A 21,366-nucleotide genomic window follows, 5' to 3' on the forward strand; every position below is an offset into this window, starting at 1 on the left:
TAATGATTGGAGTATACATTTGGATAATTGTAATATTAATGGGTTGTCTAATTGGTATTATTTCATTATTGATTGTATTGTAGCCAAAGACTGTTCTTGCTATACCCTTCCTAACTATAAAAGTAACACCATTCCTTGTTTTTCATGTCCTGAGTAGTAACAATATGCAGGCCCACAACTAAGGTCTGTGTCACCCGGGGCAAACATGGATTCCACACTCATTTTGGCATGCCCTTCCACGCTCATTTTGGCACCTCCCCAGCACTGCGCCCAGGGCACATGCCCTGCTTGCCCCCCCCCCAGTTGCAGCCCTGACAGTATGATCTTCTAACTGTCCAATTCCAGTCTATTTCTATTTGTCAATACCAAAGATGCCAATGTGTAGTCCATTTGTTTCATTTTCCACTGTGTTAAAACCTTTCCCAGGTTTGTGCTTGTGTTCCATATTCCCACTGTAATTGTCTTTCAAGCTTCAGATTTTCTTTTACTGCATGACATCAGCAACTAGAATTTATTTATTTATTTATCAAATTTTGTCACCGCCCATTTCCCCCAAAAGAGGGACTCTGGGCAGAAGGTGTCCCAAAGTTTTTAATCTAGCCATGTCATAAACACCATTAGCATTCTGAAAGATCCTCAGCAATACACTGAATGCCATCCAACCTGAGAGACCCATTATCCATCACTGTATCATCACTGGCGTTATACTATCATGAGGTTTTCCCGATAAATACAGGAGTGCCTTACCATTGCCTTCTCCCACACATTATGAAATAAGGCCTTTGCTTTTGTCACTAAAGAGATCATCTACCTCCAACATTTTTTTTAATCAGTGCTTGCTTTAGCTGGGCTCCCTGGGGTGACCATGGCTGATTTTTCTGGGAGTATATCCCACTGGTGTACACTTCTGGTGTTACTGTTCTCTCTCCCAGGAACATACACAAACAGTCATGATGAGCCAGAATAGTAGGAGTTGAGGGGGGCAATCACAGCATTTATTATTTATTCCATACATTATGATTTTACCACTTTACCAGTGCACTGAAGACAGTTCAAAATCTTAAATCACTAAAAGAAACAAACGTTTCAAAAAAGAACTGACTTTTTCCTGCAGGCTGAAGGTGCCTTCCAGAGCTGTCTGCTGCCTGTCTGGATCAATGTTTTAAAAAAGCATTGTGCTAATCAAGTTGCTTGCAATCACTGTTTTCTCTTAATGTCATATATGTAATTATAGGTGTGACCCCTATTGATTTTAGTAAAACTGCAGTGTATTGGGAAAAGAAGTGTAATTCTTCTTCCTGCAACCCAACCACTCTCCCATCCTCCCTTATGAGTTGGGAACTGGGTTTTTTTTCCCACCCAAAGGCTCAGAGAAAAAATTTATTGTGGTGGGTGGGAGAAAAATGAATCTGTTTATCTTTGTCAAGAGCAGTTGTTAACTGCTTGCACTTTCAGGCTTCAGACTAAATGGAAACCCATGTGTATACATTTGCTTGTGCACTGGCCTTCTCAGTTTAGTCATTGGTATTATACTGACATATGTTTCAATGTGACATCAATCACATTTTAATAATTCTTATAACATGTGATAAGGCTGACATTAGTTTGCTGCTTTTCTGCAGTTCCATATAGGACATTTAAATTTAAATCATCATAAAGGAACAAACAGAAACAAATACGATTTAATTCCCCCATATAATCACAACAATCAGAATCACTTACATGAAACCCTGAGAAAATGGATTATAAGACAGATTCTGACTGAAATTCTTTTCTTTATTGCTGTTGTTATATTTTTAACCTGCCTTTTTTATACGTTTGGCCAACTCAAGGTGGAGAACATACAGGTAGTCCTTGTTTAGCAACTGCCTCAGTTAGCGACCATTCACAAATACAACTGTAATAAACAATAATAAAAAAAATCATTTTCTAGTCACTTTCAGAAATTGCCTACTTAGGCTGACCATACATCCCGACTGTCGTGTCGTTTTAATATAAATGTCCGTTTTGTCCAGTTTTCTTAAAAAATGTTACAGCAGCAACAGGTTTGCAATCCAGAGAAGCCATTCACACACGGAAATTTGACTTTGGGGAGAGGAAAAACACACACACACACACACAAGCCCAGTTTCCAGCGCCCTGGGAGTGTGTCAGGGACGGAGCTTCACGTTCGTGCCCGCGCTGAATTGGAGCTGGATCCTCTGTGCTCTGAGAAGCAGACGATGAAATTAGCAAGAGAAAAGAAGAGGAAAAGAGAGAGGCAGAGGAGGCGGAGTTAAGACAGCAAGAACACAAGCAGATGCTGGAAGAAGAGGAAAGCCCCGAAATGCCCTCACCCCCCAGCGCCCGCGAAATAAGATCAGAAAGAGCGTAGAGCAACAGAAGAAAAGGGAAACCCTCGCGCGTCAGGAAAAAAGTCTGGAGAAACGCGCACGCACGGACGAGCCAAGAGGAAAGGCTGTATAAGGAAGGAGCCAATAGTGAAGAGGTTGTCAGGGTCAATCGATCCGTTTACGATCTGCCCCCTGGTGCTGAACCTGAAAGAAACTCAACTGTCAGCTGCTGAAACTGAGAGGAACTTAACTGCCTTGCTCTGCTCTTGTACCATGAACTAACAAGGAAAAAACAGGTTGGTATTACTCCTAGCCAAACTAGTATTAATTTTTTAATCTTGGTATAAGTTAAAGTCAGTAATATTTAGTGGAATACTTGTGAGGTAATTTGCCCCAAATTCATTATTAATAAAATTCAATTAACTTTGATTATTGTGGAAGCGCTTCTGGTTGGAACAGGACAGAGTGTCCCGAAGGGAAGCTAGCGGGAGCAGAGCACGTCCTTCAGGTGACTGAAAATAAACTTTTGGGAAAAAAAAAAGAAAGGGAGAAACCGGGAGGCGCGCGGGCGCGGATTTGGGGGCCCGCGGAGCGTGCAGAAATCCCTGGCATTTCGAGGGGGGCGTCCGGACACGTCTGGATGGGGCACAGGGTGCATTTTGCATGAGGGGCAAAAAGCAAAGCAGGAAGCCTGGAGATGGAGGGGTTGCGCGGCCGGTTCGGACTCACAAGCAGGCTGGGGATCCGGCAGCCCGGAGCGAGGCGTGTGCAAGGCCCCCGACGGCTCGGGCGACCACCACACCCTGCGGAAAGCGCTCCTAACCAGCCATTAAATAAATACAGGGGCCAGCCATCCGAAGGCGGACAGTGGCTGGGCTGGAGTCAAACTGCGGGCTGGATTCCGGGAACGGACCGCGGGGACGATGGCGAGGTGATCTGGGTCAACCTACCCCGCTGCCCCCGCTTGGATCCGTGTGTGTTGTGTGTGGGTGTGAGCTGTGCAAAGGGATGAGAAGAAGAGGCCAGATCCAGGCCCCGCCCAGGAGGAAGGAAATGTAACTCAAAGGTGTGGACTCATTTTTTTTTTCTTATTGTCAGTAATCATTGAAATGGTAATCATTTCGTTGCAATGGAATGACCTAAGTATATCCACAAGACTTGTTGCATTCTCTGCAGGAGAAGTGTACAGGGAGTCCTCGCTTAACGACCATGATTGAGACCAGGATTTCTGTTGCTAAGTGAAGTGGTCATTAAGCGAATCCAACCCGATTTATGGCCTTTTGTTGCAGTCATTAAGCGAATAACCGCACGTGTTGAGTGGTCCGCGTGGTCATTAAGCAAATCACACGGTTCCCATTGATTTTGCTTGCCAGAAGCCAGCCTGGAAGGTCGGCGATCGCATGACCACATGATGCTGCAACGGTCATAAATGCGAACCAGTTGCCAAGCACCCAAATTGTGATCATGTGACTGGGGGGAATGCTGCAACAGTCTTAAGTGTGAGTACCAGTTGTAAGTTAGTTTCTTCAGCAGTCATAAGTCTGAACCATCACTAAATGAATGGTTATTAAGCGAGGACTACCTATATGTTGTATGCAGGTTTTGTTCCCTTTTTTCATGTGTGTGTGTATTACACAAGCAGGACTGTCAATCATCAGCCTGCTATTGTCCTCCAGCCTTACAGTTTCTTCCTCTGTCCTCCAGCAAGGGTAGGGAGGCTTCTCCACGAACTCAGCAGGTCTAGCTGATCTTAGCTGAGCTCAAAATGCAGGATCAGGCCCAATTAGTATTTGGATGGGAGACCACAAGGAGATCCTAGGGCTGCAAGCTCAGCAGGGAAGTTAAAAAAAAAAAACTATAGAGGAAGGCAAAGCAATCCACTACTGCATTATTGCCCAGATAATTATATGGATGGATTTATAAAGTTTTTATTTAAAAATTATTTATTTATTTATCTATCTATCTATCAGACTTTATCACTGCCCATCTCCCTCCCAAGGAGGGACTCTAGGCAGTTTACAATAAAATATTTATTATTATTTATTTATTAAATTTAGCCACCGCCCACCTCCCCCCGAAGATGGGACTCTGGGCGGTTTACAACAAAGATAAAAACATTTAAAACTTTTTTTATCATCTTACTGTTTCATGAATGCGGAATATTACATAAGTTTAACCCCGTCCCATTTTGCCATCCCAATGTCCCATTTTTGTCTCAAGGAAATATGATCAGCCTATGCCTACTGTATTAACTGTTCAAAAGCTATTAGAGACAGTTGTCTACCCAAATTGTTTTTTTCCAAGCTGCTTTTAAAAAGAGCAAAAAGGATGAAGTGCTGCTACGGAAGTATATTAAAAGAGGACTATGACCTGAGTCACTGCCAAAAAACAACCAAAGCCCAGGAAAGTCACAAAACATTCTTGCCCTTTAGTCTGAAAGCATTTGCCAAATCCATGTACATATTTTCTGCAACCTGCCAAGTCAGAATCTGCTTTTTCTTTTAAAATCAAGGACTTGCAACAGTCCAAAACACTGTACTAAATGACATATCCTATATGGAACTGCAGAAAAGCAGCAATTCTGTCACAGCTAACAGGAGCCTCAGATCTCCATTCGGAATTGCAATGTTGTATCTGCCATTTTCTTCTTATAGTCCTCATCAAATGCCTCATTCTGAGCCACCGTAAAGTAATTCTTCCAGTCTCCAGCAATTCCTAAAATGCAGAATAATATGAATCAAACGTATGTGGAAAATACAGAGAATGAAGCATATATACTGAGATATTGCCTCTGATCCAACATTAATCAGCTGAAAATGAGTGATAAAGGAACAATAGTTCACTAAAAATGAGTATATGTCCCTACTCAGAGATTAAGGAATAATGATCAGAGAGGTCATACAACCCCTTACCCTTTCGCATGAATGGGGAGATACTATGATCCATTACAGCAGCTGGAGCCATCCTGTAGTTTGTCATAGGATTGTTCTTCATCATATCAAAAGATGTGTGATAGACAATCTTATCCACAACTGATTTGTCAAGGTTCTTTCCCAAGAAATGTATGATTTTCTTAATCTCACGCTTTGGATCCTATGGAAAACCATATTAAAATCATATCCATATTGATGAGGTCCTCATATTCATTTCATGAGACAAAGGCATTTCCCTTCACAAAGTTTTGCTGCCCACATGAAACCTCTTAGAGGATAAAATAAACTTAATCCTTTATGTTTTTGTTGGACTAAATGGATCCAATATCTGACTCAAGAAAGGGATTCTTAAAATATTACACATAAAAGTCAAGCTATTATCTCTAAAAAAAAATGTTTCTTCTATGCCATTTCTGCCCTAATAGCCCTGACCCTGCTGGCCTTCAGGAAGGAACAGGACCTGGCTCTTCTAAGTTAGTTTTATGTGTTGTTCTGGTAAGCACTAGCAAAGGTCTAATAATCTGATTCCTCCCAGCATGGTTGCTTTTTTAATGGGTTTTCAAATGGTTTTAACTCTCTGTAAGCTGCCCAGAGTCATCAATAAGCGGGCTGCCTTAAAAAATTGATCAGATAAATAAAATACATCCATCACTGATAAAACACTTGGAGGGATTCTTATTCTATTACCTCTTTCATGTCCTCATAAAATAAGTATATCATGGGGTGATCATTCCTCTTATTCCACCAGCTTTTCACATGATTGAACCAGGAGCCAAAGATTACTGCGTATTGAAAGAAAGAGACAAGCAGTTGCAAGTTTAAGAACCTAAAGTATGAGCTAGGAAGTCAGTATTTTAAATCTCACCTCAAGCACAAATGCACTAGAAATGTTTAGGAAAGTCACATTCTTCTCAGCCTCAATTCCATCTGGAAACTGGCAAGAATAACCTGGCCTATATGACAGAATATGCATAAAGAACACTTAAAAAATCTCTAAGCTGTAAATGTTATTAGTAATCTCATAGCTATTTCAGCCTGCAGTTAACAGCTTGTACTGACTTCTGGCAGTATTGTTGCCAGCCACCTCTATGCATGCTCTGAATTTACACCAGTCAGCTTTTGGGAGAAAGATGCTAATAATTTGGCCAAGTCAGGCTTTCAGTCAATATGTGGCTGACTAACAGTCTGTAGCTACATCAAAACTTAATGAAAACTCTGGCTATCAGGGGTCAAACTGATTGTGAAAATAAATCCATACTCTACTCAGGTTCACTATTATGTTGGTGTATGAACATTTTGATTCAGGCTGAACCTAATTACTATAAACTGAGAGTTTGGTGTAGTGGTTAAAGTCTTCAGGCTAGAAACCAGGAAACTGAATTCTAGTCTTGCCTTAGGCACCAAGTCAGCTGGCCAGTCATTCTCTCTCAACCCTAGGAAGGCACTCCCCAAAATTGACCCCAGGAGTCAAGATTGACTTGAAGGCATAACCCTCACCCCTGTAGAGAACAAGAACACATGAGTATTGTCAGGTAGGATATATAGACAAAGTAAATAATTAAACTTTGGTACTAACACTGCTTTCTCCCAGCTGCATAGTTGAAAAGGAAAAGTGCATAATGACAAATTAAATATTAGTTCAATTATCAGGCTTGTCTTTTCCACAATAAAGGTTGCCCTTAGCTTCAGGCAATGCACATTTCTATGTTCATTTGCCATCTTATTAAAATAGGCAGCTGCTGAAAGTGAAAAGCTGTTTAGGATTGAGGGTTCTTAAGGCTGAACATGTTAAATTAAGCACAAAGCTGAAGGCAAGATGCAGCATAAAAAGAATAGATTTTCTTTAACACCCTCACTCCATTGCTTCAGACACAAACACACAAACCCTCGCAATCTGAATTGGTGGGGAAGGTTTTATTCACTCCAATGTGTGGAATTAGGAGAGATTAGCACAGCCAGACTTGCCTGAAATGTTGTGGGTTTTTTTTCAGAACTCAACTTGGGAGACAAAGGATATAATGGATTTGAACATATTGAGAATACATTAATTTCCTTTACTATTCTTGTGTATTTTCAGCCACTATTATCCAGATATACAAACATCACTCAGATGAGAGATTTCCCACTTGAAAATAAGAAATTTTCTTTTTTTACTAAAAAAGAAAAAAAAAGTTCTATCTATAATCTGACTTGGGTTAGTGTTCTGTTAGTGAGCAGCAAACTCACTCAGTCTCATCACTTTATTTCCTGAAAACTTACTTCTTCCTGCCATGAATTTCTCCAGGTAGTCACCCCAGGAGCCAGGATCTGGATGTAGCTTGTTCATCAAGTCAAAGTGATAAAAGGAGACAGCAACATCCTTTGCATTGCGAGCCATATAGATCATCTTCATTGGAGCAAAGAAAAAAAACCATACAGTATATACAAGATGTACTGCTAGTTTTTTTTACCACTGATGAGTCTGGAGCTGTGAAAAACCACCCGTGATTATGACAGTCTTGTAAACCAGGCAACCTCACAGAATTCCTTGTGGATGCATGGAGCATCTAGGCTTGCCCAGGGTCCTTAAACCTTTATTAAAATGTATTTTAATAAAATCGTTAATCCGAAAAGGTGTTTCCAGATTCCTCCTGATTTCTAGTATAACTAGTAAATACTAAAATGGGACTGCAAATCAAAAAAATTAGTGATCTTATGTCTATATCTCTGCATCTAAAGTGGGTTCAAATGCAGAACTAACTTGGAAAGCAGCCATGTATATATTCTTCTATAATATCAAGTGTTTCATGCAGGAAGTAATAAACAGGATTTCAAAGTGTTCTTTTTATACTGTCATTTTTCAGAGGGAAAGGTACATCATCTCCAAATCTTCCCCTCATGGCTTAAGATCCTATTCAGCCATTTAGTTTTATTAGAGGGATTTTTATTTATTAATCATAATTATATCTGCAAGACACTTTACTTTTTTTTTCTTTTCCCAAGACCTTTCTGAGGAAGGTATAATAGCAGATACCAGATTGTAAAAACACTTCTCCTTATCTGTTGCACACACACATAATCTGGATTTGGCAAGTAAAGGCTGTTAGTACCTATCAGTTGTTTCCACTGGCTTTAAGCAAGCATTACCCTTTCTCCACTTCATGAGAAATACCACTGATTTCATCTCTTTAATCTTTTTAGATAGGTTTTCTAAGCAGCCTCAGTAAGGAACTCTGACCAATAATTTAAAAACATTTCTGTTCTACATGGCAGTACCAGCAAAAACAGTTAATTTTTTTGATTCTACTATTACGAAAGAAATAACAAGACAACCGCTCCACCAAAAGGACAACATTACATGAAAAGAAGAGTACAAACACATAATTCTGGTGTCAAATAAGCCAGATATGCTGATGTAAGGACAGGCAGCTGACATCCTCCAGATGACATCTAGTCCTTGGAGAGATATCACCTAGTCCCATAAAAAGATGTAAGTAAATAGCATCTCTGATGACAGAATCTGAGGGAAACTTATTTCTAGAGGGTTTGGGGTGCTTTGAAATAGAAGCCCTTTGCCATCCCCACCCTTTGACAATCTAACATACTGACAAATGTATTCCCTTGCAGCCATTGTCCCAGAAAGACTTGGGAAGCAGGTTCACTGGAAGGTGGGTCTTCACCATGCGAGGAGAGGGCATCTGAGCTAACTGCTCTGTGCCTTACAAGCAAAATAGTGAGAGATGGTAAGGCATATCACATAGACACTGCCAATGTAGAAAATAATTGGCAATACCGGAGGCGCCCTTTAAACTAGCTACAGAATTTGGGGTGGGGGTGTGTGCCTTTAAGTCAGTATTGACTCCTGGCACTATTTACTTCTTATTTAGTGGTTAAAAAGGAGGCTATAAGACTACTGATAAATATTGAAAAATATAGTATGACTAAAAGAGATCATCCAAAGGTGAATGATTATTGAATTTTTTCAAAACTAAGAACTGAACTTTACAATCCACCTGGGCAGCAGTCCCTGCACACCAGTTTCATGTTTATTGTTGGATAGCCTTTGACATAAGCAATATTTAATATCAGTTTCCACTCAGCTTTAAGAACCCTCTCTCAAATTGATGCATAGACATCCCTAATACATTTGCACTCAGTATTGCCTGCCTTTTCCCCAATTGTTGGAGAATTCGTGGGAAACTTGGCATATCTATAGGTATATGTGGCTAATGATGGAGTTAATAAACGTTAATAAAAGAACTCCAAGCAGCTAACAGCAATCTTGCAGAGTAGAAGCATGGACCAAAAAAAGAACTTGCACATCAAGCTTAATTATGTTCAGAAATAAATTCAGTCTTCACCCCGTAGTTAGATGAAGAAAAATAGAGATAGCTTACTTTTATTCAGTAGATCTGGATACATTTAGGTTCATAGTAGAAAGCACTTAATCATCACTGGTTCTTGGACTTTCTATGTGGAATAGAAAGTCTGTGTGCAAGCAAGATGGTAGGGAGAGGGGCTGCAATCCTGCAGCCCTCCTGCTTGCATGTCTGCTCATGAGATAATGGAGACTGTGAATCTTCCAAGCTCAAGAAGAGGAGGAAGAGGAAATCAGGTGACCCACGTGACATCCCACAAGCACAATAGAGACACACCTACAGATAAACCCTCTTACTATGCTTGTGAGACAATGCTGAGTTGACCCCTGATAATTCCAACAGCTAACCTCCCCCCCCAAATTAACAAATTCTGGGGAAAAGTCTTGTGAGCAATTGAGGATACAGCAAGCTGAAGTATTCAGGTTTGCAGGGCTCTCATTCTTTTATGTTTGTAAAAGAAAATGAGTCTCTACATCAGGCCTCTACAACATGCGACCTACCAAGTAGCCTTGTGTGTCCCCCCAGCATTTTTGAAAAAAGTCAGTAAATTCACTGCTGCCATTGGCCGAAAAGATGCACCGCCAAACTCCTCCAACGCATTCAGGCCTCACTACTGCTGCCAGCTCCAGCTGATTGGTGTGCTAGGTATTCCTTTGCAGCCTGCGAGGATTTTAAATTTATCAGTGTGGCCTTTTCTCCTCCAAGTGTGCAGGCCTGTTCTACACTATCAGGTTTTCAGTTCTCTGCTGTTGCATATAGTATGCCTAAACTAGAAAGAACAGCCCACTGGCAATCTACCTTAGGAATGGTTATGGACAATGAGGATTTTGGGTGTGGCTTCCAATATTAAAAACATGAGAATGTTAAACAAATGTCTGCCCAATCCAATGCTTTTGTTAAAATAACAAAAGCAGCAGCATACTATCAAAGTGAAGTTCTGTCCCTTTCAAATGTCTGTGCGTCATCAAGAGGCATGTACAAGCTTACAATGCATTTATCCTTTGTCCTCCCTTGATTCCCCTGTGTATGCCTCTGAACTTAGAGATTTGTCTGGATGACATTTAATCTCCTTTTATGTCTTTTTACTTCCACTATCCACCCAGTGGACTCAAAATTTTCTTTTGATAAATGGCTTTCAGAACTAGTATATTTTGCTTTGTGTACTGTAATGTTTCCTTTTTGTAGTGATGTATTTTTTATATCAAATTTAAAAAGAGTAACACCTGGTGGCAATTTTTCCTATGTGCTATTACTCTCAACTCAGACCAGAGGAGAAAAAAGGAGATCTATAACATTAACTAAGGAAATATCTTTGTATTAATATGCTGGATCAATGCAGCTACTATTACAGATTAATTCCAAAAAAGCATCAAGTAAGCCTTGAAGGAGCTGGGTCTGACAGTTATGCTATAAACCTGGATTCGTGTTTTTTTTTTCATTTTACTTTTTTTTTAAATTTGATATTAGTAGGAGAAACAGACTGTCACACTGAATAGCATTCTGTTTTAATACAGATTAGCAGGTCCAACTTAGTGATTTCACCATATGCTTTGAACACCTTGGGATGATGCCCTCTTAGACAAGCACTGACAAGTGGCTTTTTCTTTCAGCACCACACCATATGATGCTCCACAAATTCTTCTTTCTATGGGCAATCCTGAAAGTACACTAAAGGAACAAAGAAGTAGGACCAGAAGCAGCACATCTATTTGGATTGCTGTTCACCATTGTCATGTTTATTCCATGCCATGCAATCTCTGCTTACCTTCCTTATATTAACAGACTATGCACAGATCTTTACCTAATTTTCCATGTTTTTTTCTCCTACTTCAGGCAGTAAATGGACAAAGACAAGACACTCCTTCAAAAATACTTTACTTACATATTTCTACTCCTCACAACAGAAATGGTTTGATTCAGTGCTAGGGGTTAATTAAGGGAGGACAGAACATGACTTGCCAGATGCACCTCTTGATCTTTCTATCCTGTCTCTCTAAAATACACATTAATATAGTACCAAAGCTTACCTGCTGGCATCTTCCCTGGGACAACAAATTCTAACATAGGCACTTTATTGAAAATAGCATCTCTTTTGCATTTGTCAGGATCACCATCATTCAGAATCATATCCACAATTTCACTTATCCATGTTGTGCCTGGAAGCAAACAGACCATTAGGTTTGCCAGAAGTTCTACTGGAATCTGCATCCCAAGAAAAAAACCTTCATTAGCACATCATGAAAAGGTGATACACTATCAAGCTGCCCTTTTCTGGCACTGAAAACTCACCAGATTTGGGATATGTGGATATAACAATATCATCTGGCCTGCTCTGGAAATTATCAATTCTATCCCAGTCAAAAGAGAATGCATGGGTCATGGGAACACCATGGACCATCCGGTAGTCCTGACGCAAGTAATCATGGGTAGTCATCTCTGGAGAAATGTCAATATAGTCAGACAAAATAAAAAGAATATATGCAAGAATATCCATTCCTTATCAAACATTTTACTAAATGAAACCTGGTTTTAGCAGATGCAATTGATTAGTATCTACTCCTTTGCTTGATTTCTGCTTCTGTATAAATTTATTAAAAACCTTTACCATCAAGCCAACTAAAAGACTTATTTTATATTTTAGCTTTCTGATTAGATATTGTAATGTCTTCTTACCAACATTTCACATTTTAGGGCTTTTAAAGGCCAGTTTTCAACACCATTCCATGCATATTTTAAAAAAAATCACCTTAGTAATATTGTTAAATACACTCATACTCATAACAGTAGTTGTATAATTAGAAGCCCACCTTGTACTTTATTATGATGGAAATATTTCTTTAATAATTCCAAGAGAGATGTTGCCTATGTGTTCAAAGATACTTCTTTTGCAACACCCTATCTGACTTATTTATTTAAAGATTCTTTCGATTTAAAAATAATTGAATGAAAAACTAGATGGTATCATCTTTGTTTACAAGGATGCCCATGGGCCCCATGTAGGCCCTGCTGGCATTCTTAGAAAATAAAAATGATGGCTGGGATAGCATAGATTACACTTGGGGTGCATTCATAAGTTTGTCTTCTGATAAATGAATGTTTTGTTCCTGGCGGTTGCCCTCATGGAACCAATCCTTACCAGAAGTCATTTTGTGAGACCACCTATGACATGCTTTTAACATCGGAATACTGTCCACCAAGACAGAACGATTACCTACTCCTATGTTAACTGTCAGGGTCATATCTATACCTTTCCCTCTTTAGATGGGGGAGGCAACCTGTTGCCATGTTATACAGCTCTTTCAAGCAAGGTTGCTATTTCCATGACTTTCTATTCTCAGTTAAATCATGTGACCAAGATTTATGTACTGGTGATAAGCTGGAACTGCAGATATCATGAAATTGGAACACAGACACAGGAAGAGCTCAGGAGGAAATCAAAAGCAAACACACAAGTAGGAGTATAGTGAAAAAAGTCACAAGTTGCTAAGATTGAAGGTTATAGGTGGTCCTCATTTAATGACCACTTGTTCAGCAAGCATTTGAACTTACAGCGGTGCTGAACGAGTGGTAATTATGACTGGACCTTGTACTTACAGCTGTCGCAGCATCCCCGTAGTCACATGATCATGATTTGTGAACTTCCCTGCCGGTTCCAACAAATCAAGTCAGTGGGGAAGACGGCAGGAAGTCAGAAGTCACAGTCACATGAGGTCCTTGCTTAACAACCTGTGCAGTCCTCACTTAACAGTGGCAACTGGGACTGCTGGAACTGCTGTCACTAAGCAGCACAGTTAGGTGGTTTTTCGACTTACAACTGTGTTCCTTAACAAGGGGTTTCCAGTCCCAATTAGCATCATTAAGTGACACTACCTGTATTTTATTTGTTTCCTGGAAGATGGAAATCCACATTAATATTTATAAATGCAGTATTTAATATACACATGCATAATATGATGTGCATGAACAGCCACAAGTTTGGGGACCTAACTAAACATGTAGTTATGCTGCAATTTTTGACTGCTATGCTTCTGATTTACATCAGGCCTCACACCAGTTTTCTGCAGAAAACAGCATATACAATAGGAAGCAAATGATGCAGCTTGCTAGAGTTGATGAAATCTAACTTGTTCTTTAGGATTCTCATCAACTGGAGTCTGCCTATTTCTCATATGATCATAAATGTACCATAGGCTTAATTATTCAGGGCTGGCATATGAGAACTTGGTGAGGCTGGGCAATTTCTAGGGTTTAGCATTCTGAGTTAACAATTAGCGTATGCATCTTGTGTTGGATGCAACATGTTTAGAGGCAGTACAGTCAGCCTGGATTATCCCTGCCCTCCTTAGCACCAAGATAAGGAACATCAAAATAGGTCATCATGAAGCAAAGGATGGACACGGTGCTATCTGCTGATAGATTCCACTTTTCCTGTTATTTATTGGCCATGCTTTGATCATTTTTTGTATAAAAGTCAAATGCTATCCTAATATGCTCATTAAAGGTTTATATTAGGGAAGATTGTATATGAAAATAAATATGATTTTCTTCCAATAAAATGACTATAAAATAATGTAGAAATATGACAGGCTAATGAAGATGAATTCATGTAATATTGAAATAGATTAGATATAGATTGGTCTGTAGATGCCCAGTTTACAGTTGCAAGGATAGGAGCAGTACTATCAGGAATGACTGAGAAATACCACTCGTGTAACAGGTTGATCACAGAGGGCATTCTTCCAAATTGGGTCTTTTTATATGTTTTCTATATCTGAATGGATTTAAAAAAATCAATACTTATCCCTTCATCAGCATAGGCTACGGATGATGACAGATGGAAATCCAAATATTAAAAAAGGCAATGTGTTGGAGAACAGTCAAAGATAGGGAAAGGCTGCAAATGATCAAGAACTCAAACCACTGGGGATTTGGTTAGAATTGATTCCAATATAAACTAATGCAGGTGTTGCTAATGCAGTGCCCATTGATACCAGGCCACCAAAAAATCTCAAAAGATACCCACTACCTCCAAATTTGCTGAGATTTTATGTAAGATCTCATATGATTTCTCTTTCTTTGACCCCCACTTTGGCCTCACTTTTTACCTGCATTGACACATATGGCCGAGTCCCCAAGGTTTGGGGGCTTGCGATCATTGTCCCTATATATATATATATATTTAAAAAAAGGGAAAAAGGATGACCTGAAAATTACAGACCGATCAGCCTCCTCAACACAATCAGCAAACTCTATGCAAGACAGCTACAATGGAAATTCAAGGTAACAATCCTTTGCTGAAGGGAGCTCCTCTTAAATTCTTAAATTCCTCAAGTCAAGAGGTGGCCACTATATACCTGCAGCACTCAAACTATTCGAAGCCAAGCCAGTAGCACAACTCCTGTATGGAGCCTAGCTTGGCCCCTTCTCCAATTTTGCACCATTGGAACTTGTGCAATACAAATTTCTAAGATCAGCCCTTCAAGTCCCAAAATGTGTCTCTAATCCACCCTGAGACTAGAGACAGGCCTCATGAAAGTGGAGGCTAGGGTATGGGTGGTCACACTCAACTCTTGGCTCAGATTATCCCTTTCTCCCTTTGGCCTTGCCCCATTAACTATGAGGGATGACTTGCAGTCCACATGGAAACAGGCAGTGGCAACTAAAATCTCATCCCTGGTCTAGCATCTATTTTATCACACTAGAGTACTGTATTTACAGATATACTGTACTAACCTTTATGCTCCCCTACACCCATCTAATGCCCCTATCCCTCCCTCTAGATTTTTTTCCCCTTTTCTTTTAGACTTCTGTGTTTATTTATTTATTTATTATTCACATTTCTATCACCACCCATCTCCCCCTAAAAGGGGGACTCTTAGCTTTTAGCTTTTTATATTAAATTTTAACGTATTTTCTACGCTTTTAACTGACTGTACCCCACCCTCCTTATGCTGGTCTTTGACTGTAATAAAGATTTGTTGTTGTTTGTCTCTTTCTCTGAGTGGAACAGAGAGAGAGAGAAGAAAAGCTGGCTGAGTTATTGTGTATAAAATGGTGGGATAGCTCCCAGTGTCAGAAAATCCCTAACTATGGAACATAGAGATTGGAGCACCAATTTAACAATAACATGAAGCCAACTGGATCTGGAGCTAGATTAGAATATGGACTGATAAATTTGATTTTAGTAGAAATACCTTGTTTGGTGCTGCTCCTAATGCTCTCCATTCTCTCTTGGAACATATCCTAACAGATGCTTGAGGAAGTCACTTGAAAAAAAGTTCTTTCTTTCAGTTGCTCTTTATTGACTTTCCAGAAAGCCCAAGGGCAAATTTAGACACCTTCCATGAAAGGTCTGCTCCAACCTGGTATTGGAGCAGTTCCCTGTGTTCCCAATAAAATAGTTGTGGTTTATCAAACTGCAATTTTCTATTCTCTCTCCATAAAAGAAATTATGATGAGTGAAAGGTCCCCTGTGCAAGCACCGAGTCGTGTCTGACCCTTTGTGGGGATGCCACTTCCATGATGTTTTCTTGGTAGACTATAGCGGGGTGGTTTGCCATTGTAGTTTCTTTGTAAATATCAGCCCTACAAGGTAGACCAGACTAAGAAACGAATGCCATATGCTGTATATACTCGTGAATAAGCCCATCTGCAGATAAGCCAACCCTGGAATTTTTAACCAAAATACCATGAAAAATGCACCACCCACAGATGAGCCAAAGCTCAAAAGTTTCGTATGTTTTATTTTCACAATTGGGTTAACAATGTCAGGGGTGGCTTATTCACAGATGGGCTTTAAAAGTATTACTGTTTATACTCACAGATAAGCCCATCCACAGATAAGCCTAACCCAATTTTTTGGGTGTATTTTGGAACCTAAAATCCTTGGCTTATCTGCAAATATATATGGTTGGGACAATTTTTATTGTAACTATAGGACAGTACAGTATATAGTAACAGAATCTTGCAAGTCTGAATGTGCTTCCCCTCCCTCATTTTATCTTTGTGTGAACTAGGGATGGGCTTCTCTGAGACATTTTCTCAAATCAGTTTCTGGGTCTGGGCTCAAGTCCCACTTGTCTGATTGTTGCCTTGGTAGCAGTTCCTCCTCCTGTCATTCAAGGCCATTTCCTTTTCCCTCTGCAAGACCAGACTAAGAAACAGATACCATGTAGACCTAAAGATACTTTTATCTTTATCTAGGCAGACTGGGAGAACAGCTATAGTAACAGAATCTTGCAAGTCTGAATGTGCTTCCCCTCCTCCCTTTTACCTTCATGTGAATTGGGGAGGGCTGTCTGGAGTGTTTTCGTAAAGCACTTTCTTGGTCTGGGCTCAAGCCTCATTTATCTGATTGTTGCCTTGGCAATGGATCTTCTGTCTGTCCTTCTAGCATCCTCTATGCTCATTACAATAATCAAAACATGTCTTGATATTCTTGTTTATGGAAGCTGTATTTAGATACTAGAGAGCCAGTTTAGAATAGTAGTCAAGGCATTAGGCTAGAAACCAGGAAACTGTGAATTCTAGTTCTGCCTTAGGCCTGAAGCCAGCTGGGTGACCTTGGGCCAGTCACTCTCTCTCAGCCCTAGGAAGCAGGCAATAGCGAACCACTTCTGAAAAACCTTGCCAAGAAAACTGCAGAGACTTGTCCAGGCAGTCACCAGCAGTCAAGACTGACTCAAAGGCACATGCGCACGTGTGCGCGCGCGCACACACACACAAATTAGATACTATGGGAACAGTAGTTTTGCAAGTGGAAGGCTTTACATTGGCTGTGTTCACGCAATATCTTGAACCACAAACCAGCTAATCATAGCTTAGCTTATGTGGTATACAAACTCAGCTGGTTGTTAGTTTACAGTTTGGTGCATCATCACCATAAAAATCAAGTTAACCGAACAGACCATGTTTAAGATCACCATCATCTTTCTCTGATGGCCATCTTTTCAAAAACAGCACTGTAACCTGAAAGCAACTAGTTCACACAAGATCTTCAAAGCAGAAAACCTTGCAACTGAAAATATTTGTTTAATTAATAAAAATAAATTACACTTCTCACACAAGTAAACGGTTTGCTTATGGGGAAGAATTTTTTGAAGTTGGCTACTACTCTATTCTTACATAGATAAAACCAGGCTGAGCATGTATTTCAGCATACAGACATACCAGGCTTTTCACAGCAACCTTTGTTCCATGTAACAACCCAGATTAGAACATTACACATGTTGTTTGTTGGGTTTTGACTCAGATGTGTGAACCCACAATTATGACTTGTTCCATATGCCATAATTTAAAAATTCAAAACACAATGTGTAAACCCATCTTAAACGATTTCAGTAAATCTGGAAGTGGGGTTGCACTCCCATGTCAGAAGACTCTCCTCAGTATTGCTTCAGAGGCTAGATCCACTAAACCATTAATTTGTTAATAACCCACAGCTGACTGGATTCCAAAGCTAATCCAAAAGCATAGTTTACAAACCACAATAGCTAGGCTCACACATCAGACAAGCCATAAAATGGTAACTTTGGGGGAAGTTTGCTTTAGCACATTGCCTGAAGCCAGCCACAAGTCCCACTCCTCCATCACAGAGCAGCAGATCAAGGCCTTAGCCCCATTCCCCACAAATCACTCTAAAGAAATTGCAGCAGAAATACTGTAGTTTCAAGCAGCCCCTCCTTAACCTGTACCACAGAATTCTTCTATAAATCCTGACAGCTGATTTTTCCTCTTTGCTTTTTCAACTTTTGGGGGGAGGGGGGGTCATTATTTTCCTGGTCTCAAATCATGAAAGAAGCCTGAAGATTTGACTAGGAATTGTAGAAAACAGGCCCAAAGTTTCTGCAAGCCACATTACTACACTGAAAATTAGAAATAAAGCCTTACCTTTTCTTTTGTGGCCAAAACTGACAATCAACAATAAGGCAGTGTGATTTCCTTTCAAGTTCTACAGACTGAGAAGGAATTGTGGAGGGTTTTAGCCAGTCAGAGGCCCTCAGAAACACAGTCAAGGAAACCAAAGGTCCCTGTTGCCTAATCTCTACGTGCTCCATGGGAGGAGCTGGGAAGGCAGACTGGGAGGAGAGCTGGTGAGCAAAGCTGAATGACTTGCTTTTTCTTGCCGAAGAAGAAAAGATAGAGAGGGTTCAAAAAAGTAGGGAGCAGTCACAGTGCGGAGCCTTCCGTTACTGATTCCTGTTTCACTTTTCTGTCCAGGCATTTCCAAAAGACTCCCTCTTCCTTTCCTACCATTGGAAGGGTTTGAGACACCCTCCCCCCCCTGCTCATACTGCCATCTTCAAAATGCGTCTTCTCCCATGGACGCTTCCCACCAAAAACACTTCCCCCAATATTGCCTTTCCCTTGAGCAAGGTAAAAGGTTGTTGTTGTTAGTTGCCATCGAGTCATTTACAACTCATGGCGACCCTAAGTATAACAGAATGAAATGCTGTTTGGTCTTGCGCCATATGCCTGACGTTCCAATGTTTGCATCCACTGTTGCTGTAGTTGTATCAATCCATCGCATTGAAGGTCTTCCTCTTTTCTGCTGGCCCTCGACATGATGTCCTTTTTAAGCGATCAGTCTTTCCTGATGATGTGCCCAAAGTATGAGTCTAAGCCTAGTAAAAGGTTAAAAGTTACAAAATAGAATGGGTTCATACAAGAGGATGCAAGAAATTAAAATACGACAGGAAACCCCAACTGTTTAGACAAAAGATTCCCTTCAGATTTAATCAGAGACCTTGTAAGCCAGAAGGTTGCTCATTCACAGAACTTAGCAGAGCCCATTCAGGTAGACTTCTTCCCCAGCCAAACAGGTCTCCGTACTCAAATAACAAAAGATTCCTTCCAAGGTGAACAGTCCAGGCTAGTAGACAAAGCCACAGCCCCACAGGGAACCTGGGCTTGGGCTATCAGAACAGGAAACACAAACAGCAGGGGGCCTGACCACAGAGCGCCTCCTCTCTGAACTCCAGTAAACTGCACTTTTCTCAGAAGTTCCTAGAGGGCAGGAACACTTTTACATAACAACAGCCAAGCTCTCCTATATAAAGAGCTTGTGGTGGAAATACAGGTATGGCCACCTCCAACCAGCAGACTCTGTACATGCTCTTGGAAAATAAAATTACCTCTGTTCAAGCAATTGCCTAAGAACTTTCATTCCCAGCTCGGAACGGACCTGGTAAGATTTTCTTCCAACACCACGAAACTTTAGAAACAGCTGGCAAAGCAAATAAGTTTACATATTCTGGTGCAGTTCTTTTGAGACCACAATAAAGTAGTAGGTTGTCTTCTTTGGTGCTTCTCAGCAGCCAGATGTAGCTCAGTTGAATGCAGAGATATCCTTTGATCCATTTGTCACCTGCTTTTCAGCACTGTAGTACCCCAGGCACAAATTTAAAATTGCATCTACCCAAATATGGTTGGAAATGTGACTTGGTTTCTGCATGAGAGGCAGATCTGGTGGAGGGTCAAAAAGCAATCAGGGAACATACTGTACCATAGATTCATCAATTTAGCAGGGTTACCAGCTCTTCCTCAGCTGCTTGATCACCTGTTGACTGCTTGTTTGCTTTGCTGTTTTCTTCCTGAAACAAGATGTCCAGAACACCAACACTGACCTCAGCTGTTTCACTTTACAATTTGTACCTGAGGGCGGAATTGCACCACAACTGTAAATAAGATGGCCTGAGATTGCTTAGTGCTAGTGGGATGAGTGGTGCTGAGTCTTCTGTTTGCATCAGAAAATCTGGAGACAGCATTTTCTTGAGGTTCTCCAAAGTTTTATTTATTTATTTATTTAATTTGTCCCTGCCCATCTCCTCCCATCAGGGGACTCTGGGCAGTTGCTAAACGTTGCTAAATGGGAGGAGAATCTGATCATTTCTGACTAAGGCCGTTTATACAGAATCATTTTTTAAACCTAACCTGATCAATTAGGGAAGTCCCAAATAGCACAAGCATAGATAATAATAATAATAATTTCAAATTCAGTCCCTGCCATTTTTAATTTCTCACAGTGCCTAAGCTGGCCCAACATACAGTCACTCAAGAGCATTGGGAAAGTTGAAGTGACCGTTTCCAGTCTCAGCTGCCCCATATGGAGGGCACAGCAAGTTTTGTGCTGGTGCCTTCATCTTATATACTGTGGTTAATAAATCTGATTACAATATATACTTTTGTATGTATGTGACTTGACACAGGGCAAGTGTTTTTCCAAGACATTTGTTGTTTGACAGCTGTTTGGTCTAAGTCTGGATTAAAGACAAGTAACAATAAAAGGGGAGTGTGAAATTCCTTCTCAGCAGCACGTGGTCATTCTTTTCTTGAGAATAAGTTGCTATATGATATATAACTTGTTGGAAGGAAGTCTTACCAGGGTCCGTTCCAAGCCGGGAATGAAGATGCGCAGGCAGTTGCTTGAACAGAGGTGATTGCTTTATTGTCCAAGAGCACGAAATACAGAGAAGTCAGCTGTCGGAGGTGGCCACACTTGTATTTCCCCACCAGCCCTTTATATAGGGACAGGGGTCTTACTGTTAGTGAAAGAGCGCAGAAGACGATGTTTAGCCGGATCGCACTTAGTTGGTTTCCTAGAAAGGGGGCGCTCTCTAAGAATTCTTAGAGAGTGTAATTGACTAAATATCAGAGGCATTCCTGTGGTCGCACCCCCTATCATTTTGTGGTTTCTTACTCTTTGGTCAGTTAGGCTCTCTGCAGGGCTGTGGCTTTTACCCA

The 21,366-nt window shown here is 40.5% G+C and overlaps 1 protein-coding gene across 3 annotated transcripts; it reads right to left on the bottom strand.

Annotated features, from left to right (window-relative positions):
• Window positions 1-4,741: 4,741 nt before the first annotated feature.
• On the bottom strand, window positions 4,742-18,685 carry SULT1B1 (sulfotransferase family 1B member 1). 3 transcript variants are annotated; one of them, XM_063300341.1, is made up of 8 exons: window positions 18,514-18,685; window positions 11,914-12,060; window positions 11,652-11,780; window positions 8,866-8,963; window positions 7,526-7,652; window positions 5,954-6,048; window positions 5,246-5,426; window positions 4,742-5,048 (listed from the first exon to the last, which is right to left on the bottom strand). In XM_063300341.1, the coding sequence occupies exons 2-8, from the start codon at window positions 12,056-12,058 to the stop codon at window positions 4,936-4,938; spliced, it is 888 nt and encodes a 295-aa protein (XP_063156411.1). In that variant the 5' UTR covers window positions 12,059-12,060; window positions 18,514-18,685; the 3' UTR covers window positions 4,742-4,935. The 3 variants fall into 3 exon arrangements, with proteins under 3 accessions (XP_063156411.1, XP_063156410.1, XP_063156413.1); XM_063300340.1 differs by lacking the exon at window positions 18,514-18,685 and having other exon boundaries at window positions 11,914-12,354; XM_063300343.1 differs by lacking the exon at window positions 18,514-18,685 and having other exon boundaries at window positions 11,652-11,826; window positions 11,914-12,017.
• Between the last annotated feature and the right edge of the window lie 2,681 nt (window positions 18,686-21,366).

This window comes from Candoia aspera, chromosome 4, assembly GCF_035149785.1.
Source record: "Candoia aspera isolate rCanAsp1 chromosome 4, rCanAsp1.hap2, whole genome shotgun sequence".
Lineage (NCBI taxonomy): Eukaryota > Metazoa > Chordata > Lepidosauria > Squamata > Boidae > Candoia > Candoia aspera.

Coding starts and splice junctions, on each gene's coding strand:
- SULT1B1 (XM_063300340.1), bottom strand. CDS start 12,118: ATGGATATTCTTGCATATATTCTTTTTATTTTGTCTGACTATATTGAC. Junction 11,781..11,913: donor ATCCACATATCCCAAATCTG/GTGAGTTTTCAG, acceptor GTTTGCTTCCAG/GCACAACATGGATAAGTGAA. Junction 8,964..11,651: donor CCCAGGGAAGATGCCAGCAG/GTAAGCTTTGGT, acceptor TTTGCTTGTAAG/GCACAGAGCAGTTAGCTCAG.